A 26,037-nucleotide genomic window follows, 5' to 3' on the forward strand; every position below is an offset into this window, starting at 1 on the left:
CCCCCCCCCGCTGCCGTCTGTCCCTCCCCCGCTGCCGTCTGTTCCTCCCCCGCTGCCGTCTGTTCCTCCCCCGCTGCCATCTGTTCCTCCCCCCGCGCCATCTGTTCTTCCCCCCGCTGCCGTCTGTTCCTCCCCCGCTGCCCTCTGTTCCTCCCCTGCTGCCGTCTGTTCCTCCCCCCGCGCCGTCTGTTCCTCCCTCAGCAGACTATCATCCCCATGACCAGCTGCTACATCCTTAACCTGGCTTCGATGGGAAATATGACAACAGTATACGGTATATACAGGCAGGAGGGGATATTCTACTGGGCAGAAATAAGTAATACACGTACCAGCCTCTGCACAGCGTGCAGTAAAGCGAAAGACACAGGTCATCTGTAGACCATAAAATAATGTGCAGACTGTGATGTGAGTGGAGCAGGTGAGCGCAGGTTGCGGTGTGAGTGGAGCAGGTGAGCGCAGGTTGCGGTGTGAGTGGAGCAGGTGAGCGCAGGTTGCGGTGTGAGTGGAGCAGGTGAGCGCAGGTTGCGGTGTGAGTGAAGCAGGTGAGCACAGGTTGCGGTGTGAGTGGAGCAGGTGAGTGCAGGTTGCGGTGTGAGTGCAGTCTCCATCCTCCACATGTGCAGCAGATATAAATGCAGTGGGGGAGATCTCTGCGGTCCATGAGATCACACTGAGGTTTATAGATCGGAGCGGAGGTAACTGAGGATCCAGCAGGTGATGGGGGAGGGGAGGAGGCTCTTAATAATGGATAAAGTTCTGCTCTCTGTTCCTTAAGTGCTGCGGCCACTTCCTGTAAGAAAGGCTCAAGCCTAAAGGGACCGCGGCTCCCAGGGCTGTCAGGGGTATCCAGCAGTGTGCATGGAGGGAGGACGGGGAGCCGCCTGTATCAGGGACCCTGTGGGGCCACCACTGGGCCCCGGCTCACCCTGCCTCCCTTATATGAAGGTATACAACAAGCCAGACGAGCCACGAAATGACTGATGGTCACGGTAATAGATCACTGGTGCATATGAACTGGTACCAGTAGAGCGTTACTGGTGCCATGAAAAGCTGCAGAACAGAGGACCAGCCCTCACATGATCCCCCTCATCGCCCTCACATGATCCCTCCTCACATGATCCCCCCTCATCGCCCTCACGTGATCCCCCCCCATCGCCCTCACGTGATCCCCCCCTCATCGCCCTCACGTGATCCCCCCCTCATCGCCCTCACGTGATCCCCCCCCTCATCGCCCTCACGTGATCCCCCCCCTCATCGCCCTCACGTGATCCCCCCCTCATCGCCCTCACGTGATCCCCCCCATCGCCCTCACGTGATCCCCCCCTCATCGCCCTCACGTGATCCCCCCCTCATCGCCCTCACGTGATTCCCCCCATCGCCCTCACGTGTTCCCCCCTCATCGCCCTCACGTGATCCGCCCCTTCATCGCCCTCACGTGTTCCCCCCCTCATCGCCCTCACGTGATCGCCCTCACGTGATCCCCCCCCATCGCCCTCACGTGATCACCCCCCCATCGCCCTCACGTGATCCCCCCCCCCATCGCCCTCACGTGATCCCCTCCTCATCGCCCTCACGTGATCCCCCTCATCGCCCTCACGTGATCGCCCCTTCATCGCCCTCACGTGTTCACCCCCTCATCGCCCTCACGTGATCCCCCCCATCGTCCTCACGTGATCGCCCTCACGTGATCGCCCCTTCATCGCCCTCACGTGATCCCCCCCTCATCGCCCTCACGTGATCGCCCCTTCATCGCCCTCACGTGTTCCCCCCCCTCATCGCCCTCACGTGATCGCCCCCCCATCGCCCTCATGTGATCCCCCCCATCGCCCTCACGTGATCCCCCCCATCGCCCTCACGTGTCCCCCCCCTCATCGCCCTCACGTGATCCCCCCCATCGCCCTCACGTGTTCCCCCCCTTCATCGACCTCACGTAATCCCCCCCATCGCCCTCACGTGTTCCCCCCCTCATCGCCCTCACGTGTTCCCCCCCTCATCGCCCTCACGTGATCGCCCCTTCATCGCCCTCACGTGATCCCCCCATCGCCCTCACGTGTTCCCCCCCTCATCGCCCTCACGTGATCCGCCCCTTCATCGCCCTCACATGTTCCCCCCCTCATCGCCCTCACGTGATCCCCCCCCCATCGCCCTCACGTGATCGCCCCCCCATCGCCCTCACGTGATCCCCCCCTCATCGCCCTCACGTGATCCCCCCCATCGCCCTCACGTGTTCCCACCCTCACGTGATCCCCCCCATCGCCCTCACGTGATCCCCCCCCATCGCCCTCACGTGTTCCCCCCCCATCGCCCTCACGTGTTCCCCCCCATCGCCCTCACGTGATCCCCCCCTCATCGCCCTCACGTGATCCCCCCCTCATCGCCCTCACGTGATCCCCCCCATCGCCCTCACGTGATCCCCCCCTCATCGCCCTCACGTGATCCCCCCCTCATCGCCCTCACGTGATCCCCCCCTCATCGCCCTCACGTGATCCCCCCCATCGCCCTCACGTGATCCCCCCCATCGCCCTCACGTGATCCCCCCATCGCCCTCACGTGTTCCCCCCCCTCATCGCCCTCACGTGATCCCCCCCTCATCGCCCTCACGTGATCCCCCCCATCGCCCTCACGTGATCCCCCCCCATCGCCCTCACGTGATCCCCCCCCATCGCCCTCACGTGATCCCCCCCTCATCGCCCTCACGTGATCCCCCCCTCATCGCCCTCACGTGATCCCCCCCATCGCCCTCACGTGATCCCCCCCATCGCCCTCACGTGATCCCCCCCATCGCCCTCACGTGTTCCCCCCCCTCATCGCCCTCACGTGATCCCCCCCATCGCCCTCACGTGTTCCCCCCCCTCATCGCCCTCACGTGATCGCCCCTTCATCGCCCTCACGTGATCCCCCCCTCATCGCTCCTGTCTTTTCTGTCTTAGGTTTTTCTTGAAGTTTTTCCTAAAATGCAACCAGAACTGTCTGAAGAACGCCGGGAACCCGCGGGACATGAGGAGATTCCAGGTGAGACCCCGCCATACCTGCACGTGTGTTGTGTGAGACCCCGGGGGGGGTGGGGTGGAGATAAAGCTTTCATGTTATCGTAAACCTTCCACAGCAGTGATGACTACAACTCCCATCATCCCTACACTCGTGTCTCCGCTCCCCACACATCAATGGCTCATCAGGAGAATAGATCATTGGGGGCTTGCTGCGATGTGTCTGTGCCGAGAGTGATACCAGGCAGGGGTGTACTGTGACATCACACTGCACTACCAGATGTGGCCATTAGGGTGTCATCCACCATGATTTACACTGCAGGCTGCATACAGAGACGAGGGTTCTATTACAGATCGCTTTATATTTACACCCCCTATACAGTGCCGACACCGTGTTATTACTGTCTGATTCCCGGCTCCTCCTGTGTGGTGCTGTAACGGTTAAGTCGTCCAGGCTGGATGGGAGCAGGAACTTCAGCTATTTTCTCACAGCGGGGGCTCGACTGCTCATTAGGGGGCTTCTGAGAGAGCTGATAATTATCACATCCTAACCTGATTAGCTCCCACTTCATTTACATTCCTGCATGGAGGAGAAGCTGCATCCCTGCCCTGCCGGGCCGGTACCGCGGTCACCTGTGTGCCAGGAGGAGCCGCTGCTGTGCCCGGTACCGCGGTTATCTGTGTGCCAGGAGGAGCCGCTGCTGTGCCCGGTACCTCGGTCACCTGTGTGCCAGGAGGAGCCGCTGCTGTGCCCGGTACCGCGGTCACCTGTGTGCCAGGAGGAGCCGCTGCTGTGCCCGGTACCACAGTCACCTGTGTGCCAGGAGGAGCCGCTGCTGTGCCCGGTACCGCGGTCACCTGTGTGCCAGGAGGAGCCGCTGCTGTGCCCGGTACCGCGGTCACCTGTGTGCCAGGAGGAGCCGCTGCTGTGCCTGATACCGCGATCACCTGTGTGCCAGGAGGAGCCGCTGCTGTGCCTGATACCGCGGTCACCTGTGTGCCAGGAGGAGCCGCTGCTGTGCCCGGTACCACGGTCACCTGTGTGCCAGGAGGAGCCGCTGCTGTGCCCGGTACCGCGGTCACCTGTGTGCCAGGAGGAGCCGCTGCTGTGCCCGGTACCGCGGTCACCTGTGTGGCAGGAGGAGCCGCTGCTGTGCTCGGTACCACGGTCACCTGTGTGCGAGGAGGAGCCGCTGCTATGCCCGGTACCACGGTCACCTGTGTGCCAGGAGGAGCCGCTGCTGTGCCCAGTACCGCGGTCACCTGTGTGCCAGGAGGAGCCGCTGCTGTGCCCGGTACCACGGTCACCTTTGTGCCAGGAGGAGCCGCTGCTGTGCCCGGTACCACGGTCACCTGTGTGCCAGGAGGAGCCGCTGCTGTGCCCGGTACCGCGGTCACCTATGTGCCAGGAGGAGCCGCTGCTGTGCCCGGTACCGCGGTCACCTGTGTGCCAGGAGGAGCCGCTGCTATGCCCGGTACCGCGGTCACCTGTGTGCCAGGAGGAGCCGCTGCTATGCCCGGTACCGCGGTCACCTGTGTGCCAGGAGGAGCCGCTGCTGTGCCTGATACCGCGGTGACCTGTGTGCCAGGAGGAGCCGCTGCTGTGCCCGGTACCGCGGTCACCTGTGTGCCAGGAGGATCCGCTGCTGTGCCCGGTACTGCGGTCACCTGTGTGCCAGGAGGAGCCGCTGCTGTGCCCTGTACCGCGGTCACCTGTGTGCCAGGAGGAGCCGCTGCGAGGCCGGTACCCCGGTCACCTGTGTGCCAGGAGGAACCGCTGCTGTACCCAGTACCACGGTCACCTGTGTGCCAGGAGGAGCCGCTGCTGTGCCCTGTACCACGGTCACCTGTGTGCCAGGAGGAGCCGCTGCTGTACCCAGTACCACGGTCACCTGTGTGCCAGGAGGAGCCGCTGCTGTGCCCGGTATCGCGGTCACCTGTGTGCCAGGAGGAGCCGCTGCTGTGCCCGGTACCGCGGTCACCTGTGTGCCAGGAGGAGCCGCTGCTGTGCCCAGTACCACGGTCACCGGTGTGCCAGGAGGAGCTGCTGCTGTGCCCGGTACCGCGGTCACCTGTGTGCCAGGAGGAGCCGCTGCTGTGCCCGGTACCGCGGTCACCTGTGTGCCAGGAGGAGCCGCTGCTGTGCCCTGTACCGCGGTCTCCTGTGTGCCAGGAGGAGCCGCTGCGAGGCCGGTACCGCGGTCATCTGTGTGCCAGGAGGAACCGCTGCTGTACCCAGTACCACGGTCACCTGTGTGCCAGGAGGAGCCGCTGCTGTGCCCTGTACCGCGGTCACCTCTGTGCCAGGAGGAGATGCTGTGAGGCCGGTACCGTGGTCACCTGTGTGCCAGGAGGAACCGCTGCTGTGCCCGGTACCACGGTCACCTGTGTGCCAGGAGGAGATGCTGCGAGGCAGGTACCGCGGTCACCTGTGTGCCAGGAGGAGCCGCTGCTGTGCTCGGTACCACGGTCACCTGTGTGCCAGGAGGAGCCGCTGCTGTGCCCGGTACCGCGGTCACCTGTGTGCCAGGAGGAGCCGCTGCTGTGCCCGGTACCGCGGTCACCTGTGTGCCAGGAGGAGCCGCTGCTGTGCCCGGTAACACGGTCACCTGTGTGCCAGGAGGAGCCGCTGCTGTACCCGGTACCAAGTTCACCTGTATGCCAGGAGGAGCCACTGCTGTGTCTGGTACCGCGTTCACCTGTGTGCCAGGAGGAGCCGCTGCTGTGCCCGGTACCGCGGTCACCTGTGTGCCAGGAGGAGCCGCTGCTGTGCCCGGTATCGCGGTCACCTGTGTGCCAGGAGGAGCCGCTGCTGTGCCCGGTACCTCGGTCACCTGTGTGCCAGGAGGAACCGCTGCTGTGCCCGGTACCTCGGTCACCTGTGTGCCAGCATGAGCCGCTGCTGTGCCCGGTACCGCGGTCACCTGTGTGCCAGGAGGAGCCGCTGCTGTGCCCGGTACCACGGTCACTGGTGTGCCAGGAGGAGCCGCTGCTGTGCCCGGTACCACGGTCACCTGTGTGCCAGGAGGAGCTGCTGCGAGGCCGGTACCGCGGTCACCTGTGTGCCAGGAGGAGCCTCTGCTGTGCCCGGTACCGCGGTCACCTGTGTGCCAGGAGGAGCCGCTGCTGTGCCCGGATACATGCGATACCGGAACTGTGCTCGGATATGCACCCAGCTCAGTGCCCGGATACATGTGATACCGGCACCATATCCGGATATATGTAACGCAGTATGGGTCGGTAGTCGCCGGTGAGGTACTTGTCTTCAGCGCCTCGGCACGATACATGACAGTGGAGGTCCTGGCTGGGGGTGTTTACTTGTGCTGTGAGGTCACAGGTAGCTACAGTCCTGATTAAAGGGGTTGTCCACTACTTATTATCCCCTCCACATTGTATCCCCCCGGGGCCCATAACTGTTTTTGTAATTACCTTCTGTTGCAGATAATGCCTGTGAGTGGTGCTATCGCTGGCCGCTCACAGGCATCACGTGACCCCCAGCTGCGGCCGGCGCTGATATCCGCTGACGTCACGACAAGTCCAAGTCGCAGTTGGAGGTCTCTGTCTTCTGCTTTCCACGGTGGCTGCTGGGTTGTGGGTGGGGTTACCCCCGTGCGTCACACCCGGCATCCACCACACGCTCTCCCTCTCCCCATTCATTGGGAAAGCGCGCGGTGGATGCTGGGTGTGACGCGGGGATAACCCCACCCACAACCCAGCAGCCACCGCGGGGACCCCAGCGCTGAGTCTTGCCTCACTTGTCGTGACATCAGCACGGGGTCACGTGATGCCTGTGAGCAGCCACCGATAGCGCCGCTCACAGGCAGAACCTGCAACAGAAGGTAATTACAAAGACACTTATGGGCCTCGGGGGGATACATTGGGGGCATAATAAAAAGTTGTTGCCAACTTCTTTAACAAGTCTCCCTCACTTGCTCAGCTTTTCCATGTCCTATTTCTTCCACTACTGGTGCCTTGGATCTCCCGCTCAAGACCCTTCACTAGTCCCCATCTCTCAGTCCTGCATTACAAGCTCGTGGTCTCGTGGCTAGGCGTCCTCTTCTAGGACCCGTCTCCGGAAGGCCACTCTGTCACATTGTCCACTTTTCTTAAGGATCACACTATTCCTTCTTCTCTGTCTCCTCTCCCTCAGGATCACCCTTCATGCAGCTCTGTTCACTCCAAGCTCTTTCTCCTTAGCTAACAGGAAGCAGTCTCCTTTCCTAACACTAACCCATTTCTTTTGTGGGCTAGTCCCAAACATTAACTCTTACTTAACCTATAGTCAACTATCCACATCCCTACACTACCTATCCTCTAACGCTATACCTTACACTACACATTACACTATACTATCAATACTTATCCTACATTACTATACACTACGCACATCCATATCACAATACATTACAATTTACACTGCACAATACTTACAAAAGACGCATGACATAATACACACATACAATGATATTGGTGTCTTCACGGGTAGGAACGAGACAGCACAGTCCACCACCCCTATATATACACCCAGCTCTGTACCTGGATACATGCGATGCCAGCACTGTACCCGGATGTGAAGACCCGGGGTCTTCCGTGGGCGTAATACCACTCAGGCAACACAGGGTGGGGGTAACACAGCGTGACAATACTTTACTGACCCACAAAGCGGACAATAAACACATAGAACAGTCCCAGCAGGTCCCCAAGATGGTGGAACATTACACCGTCTCACCCTTCCTTCTCCGCCCGCCTGGGATAGAACAGCTGCGACTTGGGACTTCCAGGGCCGACTACTTCAACCAGTGGCCCCCCGCTTCTGGCTGGCCCCCACAGAGAGAAGGTAGCGGCAAGCTTAGGAAGCTGACAGTCCATCAAGGTACAAGGCCAGGAGACCCGAGGGTCCCACCCTGGCCTCTCCGAGAGTTTCCATGGGGCCAGATGACCGGCTGGTCCCAATCTGGCCTCTCCGAGAGTTTCCACGGGGCCAGATGACCGGCTGGTCCCAATCTGGCCTCTCCGAGAGTTTCCATGGGGCCAGATGACCAGCTGGTCCCAATCTGGCCTCTCCGAGAGTTTCCATGGGGCCAGATGACAGGCTGGTCCCAATCTGGCCTCTCCGAGAGTTTCCATGGGGCCAAATGACAGGCTGGTCCCACTCTGGCCTCTCCGAGAGTTTCCATGGGGCCAGATGACCGGCTGGTCCCAATCTGGCTTCTCCCAATGTCTCCATGAGTTCCAGGCGACCGGAGGGTCCAACCTAATAACCCCAAACAACATATCCATGGGGCCAGGTGACTTCATCATCCCAACCTGGTCTCGCCAAATATATCCATGGGCTTTCTGATGGTCAATGGAGCAGATCCGTATCTTTCCAGTCAGGGCCATATACCCTTAAATTAAAGAAATAAATCTATCGCACTAAGGTTGGTAGGTTAATACAGGGAAGGGAGGTAGGGGAGGGGAAGGAGAGTTGGGGGTGTATTGGTGTGTAACCACAAATTTATGCTGGAAATATTAATAAGGGGTACAGTGGTATTTTAATTACAGAAATAAGAAACTTTAAAAAAAAAAACATAAATGTTAAAATGAGCAGCAGAGAATATACCAAGAAATAAATAATTCTATAAAGAAATACTGATTGTAAGATGACTCAGTAGTCCATATTGGCATATACTTAATCCAGAAGGGCCAAAGTCAATGATGCCAAACTGAAATGAAAATACTTGCGGAGTCAAATGGTTCCTAAGAAGACACGCAGCGGTCCGTATAAAATTGTGCTTAGGCCATCCAAGCCTTCCTATTAACAGATGATGTAGCTGAAAGCGTATAGTGGCGTCTAATCATAGGATGCTATGAAAACCCTGCTAGTAGTCCGGGGTGAAAATGACTTTCTTGAGTCCGATGCTACAACCGATGGGTAGGTGGATACAGACGCCGCCTTTCGGCTTACTCACTTTTGCTTATGCTTAGTCCACGCCGGCGTCCAGATGGTGCCGGTGCAAATCCATGCTGGCCGTGGGGAAGCGCGTGCGTACGCTGGCGGGAAGACGTCCTCTCTCTTACTCGATGAACGCAAGCGTCATGGAAGGAGGAGGTCGGTTTAGCAGTGCCAGGGGCGCCCCGGCCGATAGCGTTCCTGGTTACTAACCTTGGCTGAATGGTGCGTGCGGGAGAGCGGGTGACGTCGCACTGTTCGGCAACTCCAGGAGCCCAAAAGGCAGACCCATGCGTTTCAGGGAATCCGCAGTTCCCCTTCGTCAGTTCCAGATGAACCAGGGAGCTCTTTATAGGCACATAGCTCCGCCTTCACTCCAGACCATTCAGAAGTACCTCCCAAATTCTCCCAAATGGGTCAGCATCTTTTAGTAGTCAGTTATAAATATGCAGTTTGTTTGTAGGAAAAGACTAAATTCAATAGGCATATAAATAGATTAAAACAGATATTGGTGCCTCAGAGCTGTAGCGAGGGAGAAAATATATACCATATATCCTTAGGCTGGAATCATGTAGAATCCAAATCTGTGTCTCTTTGGATAAAGCCATGTTACCAAGCTGATGGTCTGAAGAGAGTCTGATCTTTGATTCTCCTTGTTAAGTCTCTTTCAATTCTCTGTTTCAAATCTCCCTGCTACAGAGGCGTATGTTCCTTTTAAATAGTTCACATTTGTTTTTTCAAGTACACATCCACAGGGCAAGGGTTAGGGAGGGTATTATTCCACAGGTCTCATGTCTCATTGTTTGAGCCTTTAATCAATTTACATAGTCGGTATAGCCGGGGGCTCTTGTAAATAAACATCTAGCTGGCCTTACTGCAATATGCAATTAGCATAGTAACAAACATCATTGTTTCAGAACCAAGAGAAGACAACATTCAGGGTTATACAAATACTGGTCTTCTTGACCCACCAAAGAAACACACACACGTTCTAAAGTCAACACAAACACAATAGTGCATTTCTCTTGGCTTAACAAATCTAGACGTCTGGCTGATTAAGATAAGAAGCTGTTTCGTCACACCAGACATGTGCGATACCGGCACTGTACCTGGATACATGCAATACCGGCACTGTACCTGGATACATGTGATACTGGCACGGTGTCCGAATATACACCCAGCTCTGTACTTCGATATATATATGCAGCAGGCTCCCCAGACATACTTACCCAAACTGTTCCCACAAAGCTGAAGCTACAATTGTCCACAATGTCTTGTGCTATAGATAAAGATTTCCCATCACTGGAGATGGGGTCGGATGATGAAGCTGAATTCAGTTATGACTGTCTCCATGTGGCGGTCTCCCCTCTTTGCTCCCTCACTCATCCTCTACTCAGGTTCTAGCAGCTCCTCTTGGTCCTGTAGACAGATATATATGCGTCTCTGCAGTGTATAGGACCAGTATATACTCCTCTGCTTTCCTTGTGACGACCCCGTATGCTTTCCTGGCTTTGTATCGCAGGTCGTGATCTCCACTACGGTGAACGTGGACGGACATGTCCTCGCTGTGTCAGACAACATGTTTGTACATAATAACTCCAAGCATGGACGCCGCGCGAGGAGACTCGACCCATCAGAAGGTGCGTCCGTGTATTCTGTGTATCATTGCTGGGGTCGTAATTAAAGGGGAGGTCTGGAGAAAGCCTCCTGGAAGCACCCCCTGTCTGACCAGCTGGCTGTTACCCCAGGTTATAGCGGCACACTGTCGAGGTCGTGTCATAGTCAGGAATGTTGGGAATAATTGGACCAATCTTCTAGCCTCTCACTACTGATATTTCCACATCTGTCTGCAGCAGCCACTCCCTGCATCAAGGCCATCAGCCCGAGCGAGGGCTGGACCACCGGCGGGGCCACCGTCATCCTCATCGGAGACCACTTCTTTGATGGCCTGCAGGTGGTGTTTGGCACCATGCTGGTGTGGAGTGAGGTAAGAAATGGCGCCGGTGTGCAACAGAGGTCTCGCATAACACGTACTCGGGGGTCAGGGCGGGGGTCTCTCATCACGGGTACTCGGGGGTCAGGGTGGGTGTCTCTCATCACACGTACTCGGGTCAGATCGGGGGTCTCATCACACGTACTCAGGGGTCAGGGCGGGGGTCTCATATCACACGTACTTGGGGGTCAGGGCGGGGGTCTCTCATCACGGGTACTCGGAGGTCAGGGCGGGTGTCTCTCATCACAAGTGCGGGGGACTTTCATCACAGGTACTCTGCTGTCCGGGCGGGGGTCTCACATCACACGTACTCGGGGGCCAGGGTGGGGGTCTCTCATCACATGTACTCAGGGGTCAGGGCGGGGGTCTCACATCACACGTACTCGGGGGTGTGGGCGGGGGTCTCATCACAGGTACTTGGGTCAGGGCGGGGGTCTCATCACAGGTACTCGGGGGTCAGGGTGGGGGTCTCTCATCACACGTACTTGGGTCAGGGCGGGGGTCTCATCACACATACTCGGGGGTCAGGGCGGCGGGCTCTCATCACAGGTACCCCAGGGGTCAGAGTGGGGTCTCACATCACACGTACTCGAGGGTCTCACATCACATGTACTTGGGGGTCAGGGTGGGGGTCTCTCATCACACATACTCGAGGGTTAGGGCGGGGTTCCCTCATCACAGGTACTCGGGGGTCAGGGTGGGGGTCTGTCATCAAACGTACTCAGGGATCAGGGGGTCTCACATCACACATACTCGGGGTCAGGGCAGGGGTCTCATCACAGGTACTCGGGGGTCAGGGTGGGGGTCTGTCATCACACGTACTCAGGGGTCAGGGTGGGGGTCTCTCATCACACGTACTCAGGGGTCAGAGTTGGGGTCTCAGATCACAGGTGATAAGGACGGGGATCTCTCATCACACGTACTCGGGGGTCAGGGTGGGGGTCTCTCATCACACATACTCGAGGGTCAGGGCGGGGGTCTCTCATCACAGGTACTCGGGGGTCAGGGTGGGGGTCTGTCATCACACGTACTCAGGGATCAGGGGGTCTCACATCACACATACTCGGGGTCAGGGCGGGGGTCTCATCACAGGTACTCGGGGGTCAGGGTGGGGGTCTGTCATCACACGTACTCAGGGGTCAGGGTGGGGGTCTCTCATCACACGTACTCGGGGGTCAGAGTGGGGGTCTCACATCACAGGTGATAAGGATGGGGATCTCTCATCACACGTACTCGGGGGTCAGGGCGGGGGTCTGTGATTGTAGCTCATCTTCCAACTCGGCAGTACTTGGGATATTTCCTTATGGATGGTTCCTCATGTAATCGTCCACATCACATAATGTTGCTGTTGCCGTAATAATACGATGATTTGGGGGTCTCTGCTTTTCTTCTACTGACTGTTCTTCTGTGCTCGCCACAGCTGATCACCCCCCATGCTATCCGAGTACAGACGCCCCCCAGACACATCCCCGGGGTGGTGGAGGTCACCCTGTCCTACAAATCCAAGCACTTCTGTAAAGGCGCCCCAGGACGATTCGTCTACACAGGTGAGAGATGGTTTCATAGTCTGTATTTCTGCTGTACAGACCGGACAAAGTCTGAACTCTAACACATTTTACCGCCGAAAATCCCCAAATCTCATCCCATTGAGAACCTGCGGTCAATCCCCAAAAACTGCAAAACTTGTGATAATTCTGAGCTCTGATGAGACCAGAACGGACGGCCATCAGTCAGGATCTGCCCAGAAGCCGATATCCAGCTGCCGGGGGAAGGGCAGGAGTGTGGAGAATAAGGGGCAGGAGTGTGGAGAATAAGGGGCAGAAGTGTGGAGAATAAGGGGCAGGAGTGTGGAGAATAAGGGGCAGGAGTGTGGAGAATAAGGGGCAGGAGTGTGGAGAATAAGGGGCAGGAGTGTGGAGAATAAGGGGCAGAAGTGTGGAGAATAAGGGGCAGAAGTGTGGAGAATAAGGGGCAGGAGTGTGGAGAATAAGGGGCAGGAGTGTGGAGAATAAGGGGCAGGAGTGTGGAGAATAAGGGGCAGAAGTGTGGAGAATAAGGGGCAGAAGTGTGGAGAATAAGGGGCAGAAGTGTGGAGAATAAGGGGGCAGAAGTGTGGAGAATAAGGGGCTGAAGTGTGGAGAATAAGGGGTAGGAGTGCGGAGAATAAGGGGGCAGAAGTGTGGAGAATATGGGGCAGGAGTGTGGAGAATAAGGGGTAGGAGTGTGGAGAATAAGGGGCAGGAGTGTGGAGAATAAGGGGCAGAAGTATGGAGAATAAGGGGCAGGAGTGTGGAGAATAAGGGACAGAAGTGTGGAGAATAAAGGGCAGAAGTGTGGAGAATAAGGGGGCAGAAGTGTGGAGAATAAGGGGCAGGAGTGTGGAGAATAAGGGGTAGGAGTGTGGAGAATAGGGGGCAGAAGTGTGGAGAATAAGGGGGCAGAAGTGTGGAGAATAAGGGGGCAGGAGTGTGGAGAATAAGGGGCAGGAGTGTGGAGAATAAGGGGCAGAAGTGTGGAGAATAAGGGGCTGAAGTGTGGAGAATAAGGGGTAGGAGTGCGGAGAATAAGGGGGCAGAAGTGTGGAGAATATGGGGCAGGAGTGTGGAGAATAAGGGGTAGGAGTGTGGAGAATAAGGGGGCAGAAGTGTGGAGAATATGGGGCAGGAGTGTGGAGAATAAGGGGTAGGAGTGTGGAGAATAGGGGGCAGAAGTGTGGAGAATAAGGGGGCAGAAGTGTGGAGAATAAGGGGGCAGGAGTGTGGAGAATAAGGGGGCAGAAGTGTTGAGGATAAGGGGCAGGAGTGTGGAGAATAAGGGGCAGGAGTGTGGAGAATAAGGGGCAGGAGTGTGGAGAATAAGGGGCAGGAGTGTGGAGAATGAGGGGCAGGAGTGTGGAGAATAAGGGGCAGGAGTGTGGAGAATAAGGGGCAGGAGTGTGGAGAATAAGGGGCAGGAGTGTGGAGAATAAGGGGCAGGAGTGTGGAGAATATGGGGCAGGAGTGTGGAGAATATGGGGCAGGAGTGTGGAGAATAAGGGGGCAGGAGTGTGGAGAATAAGGGGCCGGAGTGTGGAGGATAAGGGGCCGGAGTGTGGAGGATAAGGGGCAGGAGTGTGGAGAATAAGGGGCAGGAGTGTGGAGAATGAGGGGTAGGAGTGTGGAGAATAAGGGGCAGGAGTGTGGAGAATAAGGGGCAGGAGTGTGGAGAATGAGGGGCAGGAGTGTGGAGAATGAGGGGCAGGAGTGTGGAGAATGATGGGCAGGAGTGTGGAGAATGAGGGGCAGGAGTGTGGAGAATGAGGGGCAGGAGTGTGGACAATAAGGGGGCAGGAGTGTGGACAATAAGGGGGCAGGAGTGTGGACAATAAGGGGGCAGGAGTGTGGACAATAAGGGGGCAGGAGTGTGGAGAATGAGGGGCAGAAGTGTGGAGAATAAGGGGCAGGAGTGTGGAGAATAAGGGGCAGAAGTGTGGAGAATAAGGGGCAGAAGTGTGGAGAATAAGGGGCAGAAGTGTGGAGAATATGGGGCAGGAGTGTGGAGAATAAGGGGCAGAAGTGTGGAGAATAAGGGGGCAGGAGTGTGGAGGATAAGGGGCAGAAGTGTGGAGAATAAGGGGCAGGAGTGTGGAGAATAAGGGGCAGGAGTGTGGAGAATAAGGGGCAGGAGTGTGGAGGATAAGGGGCAGGAGTGTGGAGGATAAGGGGCAGGAGTGTGGAGAATAAGGGGCAGGAGTGTGGAGAATAAGGGGCAGGAGTGTGGAGAATAAGGGGCAGGAGTGTGGAGAATAAGGGGCAGGAGTGTGGAGAATAAGGGGCAGGAGTGTGGAGAATAAGGGGCAGGAGTGTGGAGAATAAGGGGCAGGAGTGTGGAGAATAAGGGGCAGGAGTGTGGAGAATAAGGGGCAGAAGTGTGGAGAATAAGGGACAGGAGTGTGGAAAGTGTGGAGGATAAGGGGCAGAAGTGTGGAGAATAAGGGGCTGAAGTGTGGAGAATAAGGGGCAGGAGTGTGGAGAATAAGGGGCAGAAGTGTGGAGAATAAGGGACAGGAGTGTGGAAAGTGTGGAGGATAAGGGGCTGAAGTGTGGAGGATAAGGGGCTGAAGTTTGGAGGATAAGGGGCAGGAGTGTGGAGAATAAGGGGCAGGAGTGTGGAGAATAAGGGGCAGGAGTGTGGAGAATAAGGGGCAGGAGTGTGGAGAATAAGGGGCAGGAGTGTGGAGAATAAGCGGCTGGAGGGTGGAGAATAAGGGGCAGGAGTGTGGAGAATAAGGGGCAGGAGTGTGGAGAATAAGGGGCAGGAGTGTGGAGGATAAGGGGCTGGAGTGTGGGGGATAAGGGGCAGGAGTGTGGAGGATAAGGGGTAGAAGTGTGGAGGAATAAGAGGCAGGAGTGTGGAGAATAAGGGGCAGGAGTGTGGAGAATAAGGGGCAGGAGTGTGGAGAATAAGGGGCAGTAGTGTGGAGGATAAGGGGCAGTAGTGTGGAGGATAAGGGGCAGGAGTGCGGAGAATAAGGGGGAGGAGTGCGGAGAATAAGGGGCAGGAGTGCGGAGAATAAGTTCAGAAGTGTGGAGAATAAGGGGCAGCAGTGCGGAGAATAAGGGGCAGCAGTGTGGAGAATAAGGGGCAAGAGTGTGGAGAATAAGGGGCAGGAGTGTGGAGAATAAGGGGCAGGAGTGTGGAGAATAAGGGGCTGGAGTGTGGAGAATAAGGGGGCAGGAGTGTGGAGAATAAGGGGGCAGGAGTGTGGAGAATAAGGGGGCAGGAGTGTGGAGAATAAGGGGGCAGGAGTGTGGAGAATAAGGGGGCAGGAGTGTGGAGAATAAGGGGGCAGGGGTGTGGAGACTGAGGGGCAGAAGTGTGCTCCTATGTACAAGAATATAACTACTATAATACTGCCCCCTATGTACAAGAATATAACTACTATAATATTGCCCCCTATGTACATGAATATAACTACTATAATACTGCCCCCTATGTACAAGAATATAACTACTATAATACTGCCCCCTATGTACAAGAATATAACTACTATAATATTGCCCCCTATGTACAAGAATATAACTACTATAATACTGCCCCCTATGTACAAGAATATAACTACTATAATACTGCCCCTATGTACAAGAATATAACTACTATAATACTGCCCCCTATGTACAAGAATATAACTACTATAATACTGCCCCTATGTACAAGAATATAACTACTATAATACTGCCCCCTATGTACAAGAATATAACTACTATAATATTGCCCCCTATGTACATGAATATAACTACTATAATACTGCCCCCTATGTACAAGAATATAACTACTATAATACTGCCCCCTATGGATAAGAAGTGCTGTAAGGTTTCGGTCCTCCCTGTTTGCTGCTCGTGTGGATCTTCTGAGAGCCTTGGTGGATAGTGATGGGATCTGAATCTTTTGGCCAAACCCCAGGATCTTGAGATATCCAGGATCGTCTTGGAGGAGTGCGATGAAACGTGTGAAAAGCAGCAGCTAACAGGAAATTAATTGCTCTGCCTGGAAAACTTCCGACATGGACTTTTCCCCCAGTAATGCTCGGTTATTGATACCACCCACCGCTCTCTGCTGGTCCGCCGCCCCGGAGCAGATGCTTACATGAAGTCAATCATTTCTGGCCAGTATTATTTTCTCTTTCCGGGCGGATTGGCCCGCGAGTCTGAGTTGCACCATTTCTGCTAGAGACCTTGTTTCCTTTGTTACAACATGTGGTTCCAATTATCGGGAGAGATTTTTCTTGCCGCAGAATGTTTTACAGAGCGGTCAATAGAATATGAAGAATGAGCGAGATCATTAATACCCGACACGAGAGGAAGAGCGTAATCCGGGGAGATGTTTCACCATGGCGGCTCCCACCATCTGCGTAGTCACGCCATAGATCCGAGGGTGCAAGAAAACATGGCCGCACCGAACAGCTGGGCGGAAGATGTCATGAAAATTAAAGCCACCCATATGCAGTGTTGGACCCAACCGGAAGGTTTAGGAATCCGTGCAGTCATCTTCCGTGATATGGCTGTTAGGGCTGTGATGCCACCGGCCTCATGACATTCTCCATCTTATGTGTAGACCCACAAAACTCAGAAATCCTACAAAAGTCTGCACCACCCCACGGGCCGGCCCATTCCTTTATGGGTTATGGACGTTTTCGTTATCTCGGTACTTGGGTGTCATGTTGTTTCCTGGCGCGGTGCAGTTGGATCTTCCAGAATGTGGTGTCTGTAACCATCCGAAATGCCCAAGTCTTTACTACAGTTTTTGGAGGGTGAAGATTGTGGTTGAGGGATGACAGGAGGCCGCAATTGCGTACGGAGGTTATCGGGTCTTACAGCAGATGCCCATTGAAGTCCGTCCAGGAGAAAACACATCTCACGTGTCGTGGTGCGTACAACTTCCCGGCTCAGTGTGACACTTATCTCACTCTCACTTTCCACTCAAATTGCAAATTGGGAACAAATCACACCCTGATGTGGGCAACACGGCCCAGACACAACCTGCTGCCACCACCCACCAAGTCCTGGGCTGACAGTGACCCCACACACCACACTGCTCTCCAGCAGGCACAGGGTTAAAGGGAACCCGTGGGCCTTATTGTGCAGGACACCCGTGGGCCGGGTCGAGCAGGGCACCCGTGGGCCGGGTCGGACAGGGCACCCATCAGCCGAGTCGTGCAGGGCACCGGTGGGCCGGGTCGTACAGGGCACGGGTGGGCCGGGTCGAGCAGGGCACCCATGGGCCGGGTCGAGCAGGACACCCATCCGACGAGTCGTGCAGGGCACCCGTGGGCCGGGCCGAGCAGGGCACCCATCAGCCGAGTCGTGCAGGGCACCGGTGGGCTGGGTCATGCAGGGCACCAGTGGGCCGGGTCGAACAGGGCACGGGTGGGCCGGGTCGAGTGAGGCACCGGTGGGCCAGGTCGTGCAGGACACCGGTGGGCAGGGTCGAGCAGGACACACATCAGCCGAGTCGTGCAGGGCACCGGTGGGCCGGGTCGTGCAGGGCACCGGTGGGCAGGGTCGTACACGGCACCGGTGGGCCGGGTCGTGCAGGACACCGGTGGGCTGGGTCGTACACGGCACCGGTGGGCCGGGTCGTGCAGGGCACCGGTGGGCCGGGTCGTGCAGGGCACCGGTGGGTCGGGTCGTACAGGGCACGGGTGGGCCGGGTCGAGCAGGGCACCCATCAGCCGAGTCGTGTAGGGCACCGGTGGGCCGGGTCGTGCAGGGCACGGGTGGGCCGGGTCGTGCAGGGCACCAGTGGAACTGATCATGCTGCAGCAGCCTTTTCAGAGAACACATCGTTTTCAAAGCTGAACCGAAGAGACCCGTCAGTCATGGGGAGCGGGGCGAGGAGGAGCCGTCCGGGGACCTGTCTATGACCAGTCATCCAGACACATGGTGCCCAGCGGCTTCTAACAGTATCTTCATCATTGTCATCCTTCGGCGGCCGGTCTGTGGTCCAGGCTGCCCGCACTCCTGGCAGCATGAATCTTCCTGCTTCCCTGTGACGCTTTACAGACTCTTCTGAGACGCAAGGACAATAATGTTTTAAGTTTACACAAAAATTGCAAAAAAATGATGACGGCTAAACTGTAAAGTAAAAGGAGAGCCGTCAGGTGAGAGGCGGTGGGGTCAGGTCCTGGTCTGAGTGCGCAGCCCCTGCTCTGGAGGAGCAGGAGACCCCGTAGCTTGAGTTTGGTCTTGCTTATTTTTATGTTTGTTTTTTATGATTTTTTTTTTTTTACTTTTTCTATAAATTTTTTACTGAGACTGTTTTTTACAAAGCCTAAGAGAGAAACGAAATAACCACATACCCTGCTGTGAATAAGTAATATAAATAACATAGAGGACTTAATAAACACTGTGTTTTATCACAAAAAATCTTAAAAGCCGTCCCACCAGCGTCAAGGTGAACCCAAACTGGGGACTGTCCTGACCTCTAGTATTAAAAGCTTACCATGCGTCATAGTGACGTCAGTGTGAATAAGGGCCGAGCAGGACCGGGGCCCGACTATGGACACCCAGCAATGGGAAGCTATATAAATGTGACGTCCAGCTCAAAGGAAGGGCGGTTTTAATACTAGAGGACAATGCCAAACCTGGGTTTGGGTTCACCTTGACGTTGGTGGGACGGCTTTTACGCTTTTTTTTTTTTTTTATCAAAACCTGTGTTTACTAAGCCCCCCATGTTATGTATATGCTCTATTGCTTTTACTTACAGCAGGGTATATGTGCATTTTGTTTCCATCTCAGTTTTGTCTGTTAGTGGCCGGTGTGAACATGCTCCTGTATTTTTCATGTACTTATACTCCGATTCATTCTGTTTTCGGTTGAATTTGGTTCTTGTAGCTCTGAAAACTCATAGTCTGATGTAGAGTGTGCGGCCTGTGGGAGAGCGGAGTGCGGTGCGGGGCCCCTGCCGGCCCCCGGAGTTGTGGATCTGAACTGTTGGGTTGTGATTTATACTCAGCGTGCCAGTAGATTAACCCCTTCCTGATACACCCACGTCGGGGAAGGCAGCACGTGTGTGTGTGATGTCACTTACAGCCGGAGTTCACTCTTTTAGCTGGTGACTACCAAATTTATAAACCTGATGAGTCACCCGTACCCCCGAGCTGCCATACCCTGAGTACCCCAGGCTGCCGTATGCCTGAGCTGCCGTACCCTGAGTACCCCAGTCTGTTGTATCCCTGAGCTGCCGTACCCTGAGTACCCCAGGCTGCCGTATGCCTGAGCTGCCGTACCCTGAGTACCCCAGGCTGCCGTATCCCTAAGCTGCCGTACCCTGAGTACCCCAGGCTGCCGTATTCCTGAGCTGCCGTACCCTGAGTACCCCAGGCTGCCGTACCCTGAGTACCCCAGGCTGCCGTATCCCTGAGCTGCCATACCCTGAGTACCCCAGGCTGCCGTATCCCTGAGCTGCCGTACCCTGAGTACCCCAGGCTGCCGTATCCCTGAGCTTCCGTACCCTGAGTACCCCAGTCTGCCGTATCCCTGAGCTGCTGTACCCTGAGTACCCCAGGCTGCCGTATCCCTGAGCTGCCGTAGCCTGAGTACCCCAGGCTGCCGTATCCCTGAGCTGCCGTACCCTGAGTACCCCAGGCTGCCGTATGCCTGAGCTGCTGTACCCTGAGTACCCCGAGCTGCCGTACCCCCGGGCTGCCGTACCCTGAGTACCCCAGGCTGCCTTATCCCTGAGCTGCCGTACCCTGAGTACCCCAGGCTGCCGTATGCCTGAGCTGCTGTACCCTGAGTACCCCGAGCTGCCGTACCCCCGGGCTGCTGTACCCTGAGTACCCCAGGCTGCCGTATCCCTGAGCTGCCGTACCCTGAGTACCCCAGGGTGCCGTATTCCTGAGCTGCCGTACCCTGAGTACACCAGGCTGCCGTATGCCTGAGCTGCCGTACCCTGAGTACCCCGAGCTGCCGTATCCCTGAGCTGCCGTACCCTGAGTACCCCGGGCTGCCGTACCCTGAGTACCCCGGGCTGCCGTACCCTGAGTACTCCAGGCTGCCGTATCCCTGAGCTGCCGTACCCTGAGTACCCCGAGCTGCCGTACCCTCGGGCTGCCGTACCCTGAGTACCCCAGGCTGCCGTACCCTGAGTACCCCAGGCTGCCGTATCCCTGAGCTGCCGTATCCCTGAGTACCCCAGGCTGCCGTATCCCTGAGCTGCCGTACCCTGAGTACCCCAGGCTGCCGTATCCCTGAGCTGCCGTACCCTGAGGACCCTAGGCTGCCGTATCCCTGAGCTGCCGTACCCTGAGTACCCCAGTCTGCTGTATCCCTGAGCTGCCATACCCTGAGTACCCCAGGCTGCCGTATGCCTGAGCTGCCGTACCCTGAGTACCCCAGTCTGTTGTATCCCTGAGCTGCCGTACCCTGAGTACCCCAGGCTGCCGTATCCCTGAGCTGCCGTACCCTGAGTACCCCGAGCTGCTGTATCCCTGAGCTGCCGTACCCTTAGTACCCCAGACTACCGTATCCCTGAGCTTCCGTACCCTGAGTACCCCAGTCTGCCGTACCCTGAGTACCCCAGGCTGCCGTATCCCTGAGCTGCCGTACCCTGAGTACCCCAGGCTGCCGTATCCCTGAGCTGCCGTACCCTGAGTACCTCAGGCTGCCGTATGCCTGAGCTGCTGTACCCTGAGTACCCCGAGCTGCCGTACCCCGGGCTGCCGTACCCTGAGTACCCCAGGCTGCCGTATCCCTGAGCTACCGTACCCTGAGTACCCCAGGCTGCCGTATGCCTGAGCTGCCGTACCCTGAGTACCCCGAGCTGCCGTACCCCCGGGCTGCCATACCCTGAGTACCCCAGGCTGCCGTATCCCTGAGCTGCCGTAACCTGAGTACCCCAGGCTGCCGTATTCCTGAGCTGCCGTACCCTGAGTACCCCGAGCTGCCGTATCCCTGAGCTGCCGTACCCTGAGTACCCCAGGCTGCCGTACCCCCGGGCTGCCGTACCCTGAGCTGCCGTACCCTGAGTATCCCGAGCTGCCGTACCCCCGGGCTGCTGTACCCTGAGTACCCCAGGCTGCCGTATGCCTGAGCTGCCGTACCCTGAGTACCCCCGGGCTGCCGTATGCCTGAGCTGCTGTACCCTGAGTACCCCAGGCTGCCGTATCCCTGAGCTGCCGTACCCTGAGTTCCCCAGGCTGCCGTATGCCTGAGCTGCCGTACCCTGAGTACCCCAGTCTGTCGTATCCCTGAGCTGCCGTACCCTGAGTACCCCAGGCTGCCGTATCCCTGAGCTGCCGTACCCTGAGTACCCCAGGCTGCCGTACCCCGAGCTGCCGTACCCCCGGGCTGCCGTACCCCGAGTACCCCAGGCTGCCGTATGCCTGAGCTGCTGCACCCTGAGTACCCCAGGCTGCCGTATCCCTGAGCTGCCGTACCCCGAGTACCCCAGGCTGCCGTATCCCTGAGTACCCCATGCTGCCGTATCCCTGAGCTGCCGTACCCTGAGTTCCCCAGGCTGCCGTATCCCTGAGCTGCCGTACCCTGAGTACCCCAGGCTGCCGTATGCCTGAGCTGCCGTACCCTTAGTACCCTGAGGTGCCGTATCCCTGAGCTGCCGTACCTTGAGTACCCCAAGCTGCCGTACCCTGTACCACTGTACCTCGAGCTGCCGTACCCCGAGCTGCCGTACCTCCGAGCAGCCATATATCTGAGCACCCTGAGCCGCTGTACCCCGAGCCGCCACACCCCGAGCCGCCATATCCCTGAGTACCCCGAGCTGTCGTTTCTCCGAGCTGTCGTTTTCCCGAGCCGCCGTATCCCCGAGCCACTGTATCCTGAGCCGCTGTATCCTGAGCCGCCGTACCCCGAGCTGCCGTATCCCTGAGTTGCTGTACCCTGTACCACTGTACCCCGAGCCGCCGTACCTCTGTGTAGATGTCGATGGATTGAACGGCAGATTATAATACAGGGTGGGCCATTTATATGGATTCACCTAAATTAAATGGGAATGGTTGGTGATATCAACTTCCGGTTTGTGGCACATTAGTATATGGGAGGTGGGAAACTTTTCCAGAAGGGTGGTGACCATGGCGGCCATTTTGAAGTTGGCCATTTTGGATCCAACTTTATTTCTTTCAATGGTAAGAGGGTCATGTGACACCTCAAACTTATTGAGAATTTCATAAGGAAATCAATGGTAGGCTTGGTTTTAACGTAACTTTATTCTTTCATGAGTTTTTTTACAAGTTTATGACAACTTATAAAATGTGTTCAAAGTGCTGCCCATTGTGTTGGATTGTCAGTGCCGCCCTCTTCTCCCACTCTGGACACACTGATAGCAACACCGCAGAAGAAATGCTAGCACAGGCTTCCAGTGTCCGTTGTTTCAGATGGTGTCGTCTGTGCGGGGGGGGGGCTTCATGGTGTCTGTCAGGCTCCGGTCATCTCCTTGGCTCTGTGCAGGGTCCTGCTCACACTACCGCCCCCTCCCCCAGGGTAGATGTGAAGGGTTAATGCCGCGAGATGACAGACATCATCTCTTCTGACCCAATCAATTCCCATTAGTGCAGAGAGCAGCGAGGCTGGGGGTCCGAGGCTCAGGGGTCCGCATTACATATGTTTAGTGTAGAGCAGGTGGTCCATCATCAGGCTGGGGGTCGGGGATTGGATCAGGTGACATGGCGAGGAGGAGGTGCAGGTTAGGGGTCATGTAAACCCCCCACCCGGGATCCATGGTGGCATTACTCACAGATTACTGAGGAGGAGAAGGGTCATCGATAATATTCTGGGGAGAAAAACGCAGACGTTACTACAGCGTCCAAGGGGTCAATGGTAGAGCCCCGCCATCAGTGCAGCATCCGGGGGTCAATGGTAGAGCCCCGCCATCAGTGCAGCATCCGGGGGTCAATGGTAGAGCCCCGCCATCAGTGCAGCATCCGGGGGTCAATGGTAGAGCCCCGCCATCAGTGCAGCATCCGGGGGTCAATGGTAGAGCCCCGCCATGCCATCAGTGCAGCATCCGGGTTCAATGGTAGAGCCCCGCCATCAGTGCAGCATCCGGGGGTCAATGGTAGAGCCCCGCCATCAGTGCAGCATCCGGGGGTCAATGGTAGAGCCCCCGCCATCAGTGCAGCATCTGGGGGGTAATGGTAGAGCCCCGCCATCAGTGCAGCATCTGGGGGTCAATGGTAGAGCCCCGCCATCAGTGCTGCATCCGGGGGTCAATGGTAGAGCCCCGCCATCAGTGCTGCATCCGGGGGGTAATGGTAGAGCCCCGCCATCAGTGCAGCATCTGGGGGGTAATGGTAGAGCCCCGTCATCAGTGCAGCATCCGGGGGTCAATGGTAGAGCCCCGCCATCAGTGCAGCATCCGGGGGGTAATGGTAGAGCCCCGTCATCAGTGCAGCATCCGGGGGTCAATGGTAGAGCCCCGCCATCAGTGCAGCATCTGGGGGGTAATGGTAGAGCCCCGCCATCAGTGCTGCATCCGGGGGGTAATGGTAGAGCTCCCGCCATCAGTGCAGCATCCAGGGGTCAATGGTAGAGCCCCGCCATCAGTGCTGCATCCGGGGGGTAATGGTAGAGCCCCGCCATCAGTGCAGCATCCGGGGGGTAATGGTAGAGCCCCGCCATCAGTGCAGCATCTGGGGGGTAATGGTAGAGCCCCACCATCAGTGCAGCATCCGGGGGGTAATGGTAGAGCCCCGCCATCAGTGCAGCATCCGGGGGGTAATAGTAGAGCCCCGCCATCAGTGCAGCATCTGGGGGGTAATGGTAGAGCCCCGCCATCACTGCAGCATCCGGGGGGTAATGGTAGAGCCCCGCCATCAGTGCAGCATCCGGGGGGTAATGGTAGAGCCCCGCCATCAGTGCAGCATCCGGGGGGTAATGGTAGAGCCCCGCCATCAGTGCAGCATCTGGGGGGTATTGGTTGAGCCCCGCCATCAGTGCAGCATCCGGAGGGTAATGATAGAGCCCCGCCATCAGTGCAGCATCTGGGGGGTAATGATAGAGCCCCGCCATCAGTGCAGTATCCGGGGGTCAATGGTAGAGCCCCGCCATCAGTGCAGTATCCGGGGGGTAAGGGTAGAGCCCCGCCATCAGTGCAGCATCCGGGGGGTAATGGTAGAGCCCCCGCCATCAGTGCAGTATCCGGGGGGTAATGGTAGAGCCCCGCCATCAGTGCTGCATCTGGGGGGTAATGGTAGAGCCCCGCCATCAGTGCAGCATCCGGGGGGTAATGGTAGAGCCCCACCATCAGTGCAGCATCCGGGGGTCAATGGTAGAGCCCCGCCATCAGTGCAGCATCCGGGGGGTAATGGTAGAGCCCCGCCATCAGTGCAGCATCCGGGGGGTAATGGTAGAGCCCCGCCATCAGTGCAGCATCCAGGGGGGTAATGGTAGAGCCCCGCCATCAGTGCAGCATCCGGGGGATAATGGTAGAGCCCCACCATCAGTGCAGCATCTGGGGGGTAATGGTAGAGCCCCGCCATCAGTGTAGCATCCGGGGGGTAATGGTAGAGCCCCGCCATCAGTGCAGCATCCGGGGGGTAATGGTTGAGCCCCGCCATCAGTGCAGCATCCGGAGGGTAATGATAGAGCCCCGCCATCAGTGCAGCATCTGGGGGGTAATGATAGAGCCCCGCCATCAGTGCAGTATCCGGGAGTCAATGGTAGAGCCCCGCCATCAGTGCAGCATCTGGGGGGTAATGGTAGTGCCCCGCCATCAGTGCAGCATCTGGGGGGTAATGGTAGTGCCCCGCCATCAGTGCAGTATCCGGGGGGTAATGGTAGAGCCCCGCCATCAGTGCAGCATCTGGGTGGTAATGGTAGAGCCCCCGCCATCAGTGCAGTATCCGGGGGGTAATGGTAGAGCCCCGCCATCAGTGCAGCATCCGGGGGGTAATGGTAGAGCCCCGCCATCGGTGCAGCATCCGGGGGGTAATGGTAGAGCCCCGCCATCAGTGCAGCATCCGGGGGGTAATGGTAGAGCCCCGCCATCGGTGCAGCATCCGGGGGGTAATGGTAGAGCCCCGCCATCAGTGCAGCATCCAGGGGGTAAAGGTAGAGCCCCGCCATCAGTGCAGCATCCGGGGGTCAATGGTAGAGCCCCGCCATCAGTGCAGCATCCGGGGGGTAATGGTAGAGCCCCGCCATCAGTGCAGCATCCAGGGGGTAATGGTAGAGCCCCGCCATCAGTGCAGCATCTGAGGGGTAATGGTAGAGCCCCGCCATCAGTGCAGCATCTGAGGGGTAATGGTAGAGCCCCGCCATCAGTGCAGCATCCGGGGAGGTAATGGTAGAGCCCCGCCATCAGTGCAGCATCCAGGGGTCAATGGTAGAGCCCCGCTATCAGTGCAGCATCCAGGGGGTAATGGTAGAGCCCCGCCATCAGTGTAGCATCTGGGGGGGTAATGGTAGAGCCCCGCCATCAGTGCAGCATTCGGGGGTCAATGGTAGAGCCCCGCCATCAGTGCAGCATTTGCGGGGTAATGGTTGAGCCCCGCCATCAGTGCAGCATCTGGGTGGTAATGGTAGAGCCCCGCCATCAGTGTAGCATCCGGGGGGTAATGGTAGAGCCCCGCCATCAGTGCAGCATCCGGGGGGTAATGGTAGAGCCCTGCCATCAGTGCAGCATCCGGG

The 26,037-nt window shown here is 57.3% G+C and overlaps 1 protein-coding gene across 1 annotated transcript in view; it reads left to right on the plus strand.

Annotated features, from left to right (window-relative positions):
- LOC141164814 (transcription factor COE3-like) overlaps nucleotides 1–26,037 on the plus strand; it is a 349,802-nt gene that overhangs the window by 296,459 nt on the left and 27,306 nt on the right. Inside the window, exons 7-10 of the mRNA XM_073650397.1 lie at nucleotides 2,931–3,012; nucleotides 10,442–10,559; nucleotides 10,773–10,906; nucleotides 12,333–12,459. Coding sequence (XP_073506498.1) covers nucleotides 2,931–3,012; nucleotides 10,442–10,559; nucleotides 10,773–10,906; nucleotides 12,333–12,459 — 461 coding nt within the window. The remainder of the gene's footprint in view (nucleotides 1–2,930; nucleotides 3,013–10,441; nucleotides 10,560–10,772; nucleotides 10,907–12,332; nucleotides 12,460–26,037) is intronic.

Source organism: Phyllobates terribilis, unplaced genomic scaffold (assembly GCF_046119375.1).
Source record: "Phyllobates terribilis strain yellow unplaced genomic scaffold, ASM4611937v1 Scaffold_1__5_contigs__length_1240528914, whole genome shotgun sequence".
Taxonomy (NCBI): Eukaryota; Metazoa; Chordata; class Amphibia; order Anura; family Dendrobatidae; genus Phyllobates; species Phyllobates terribilis.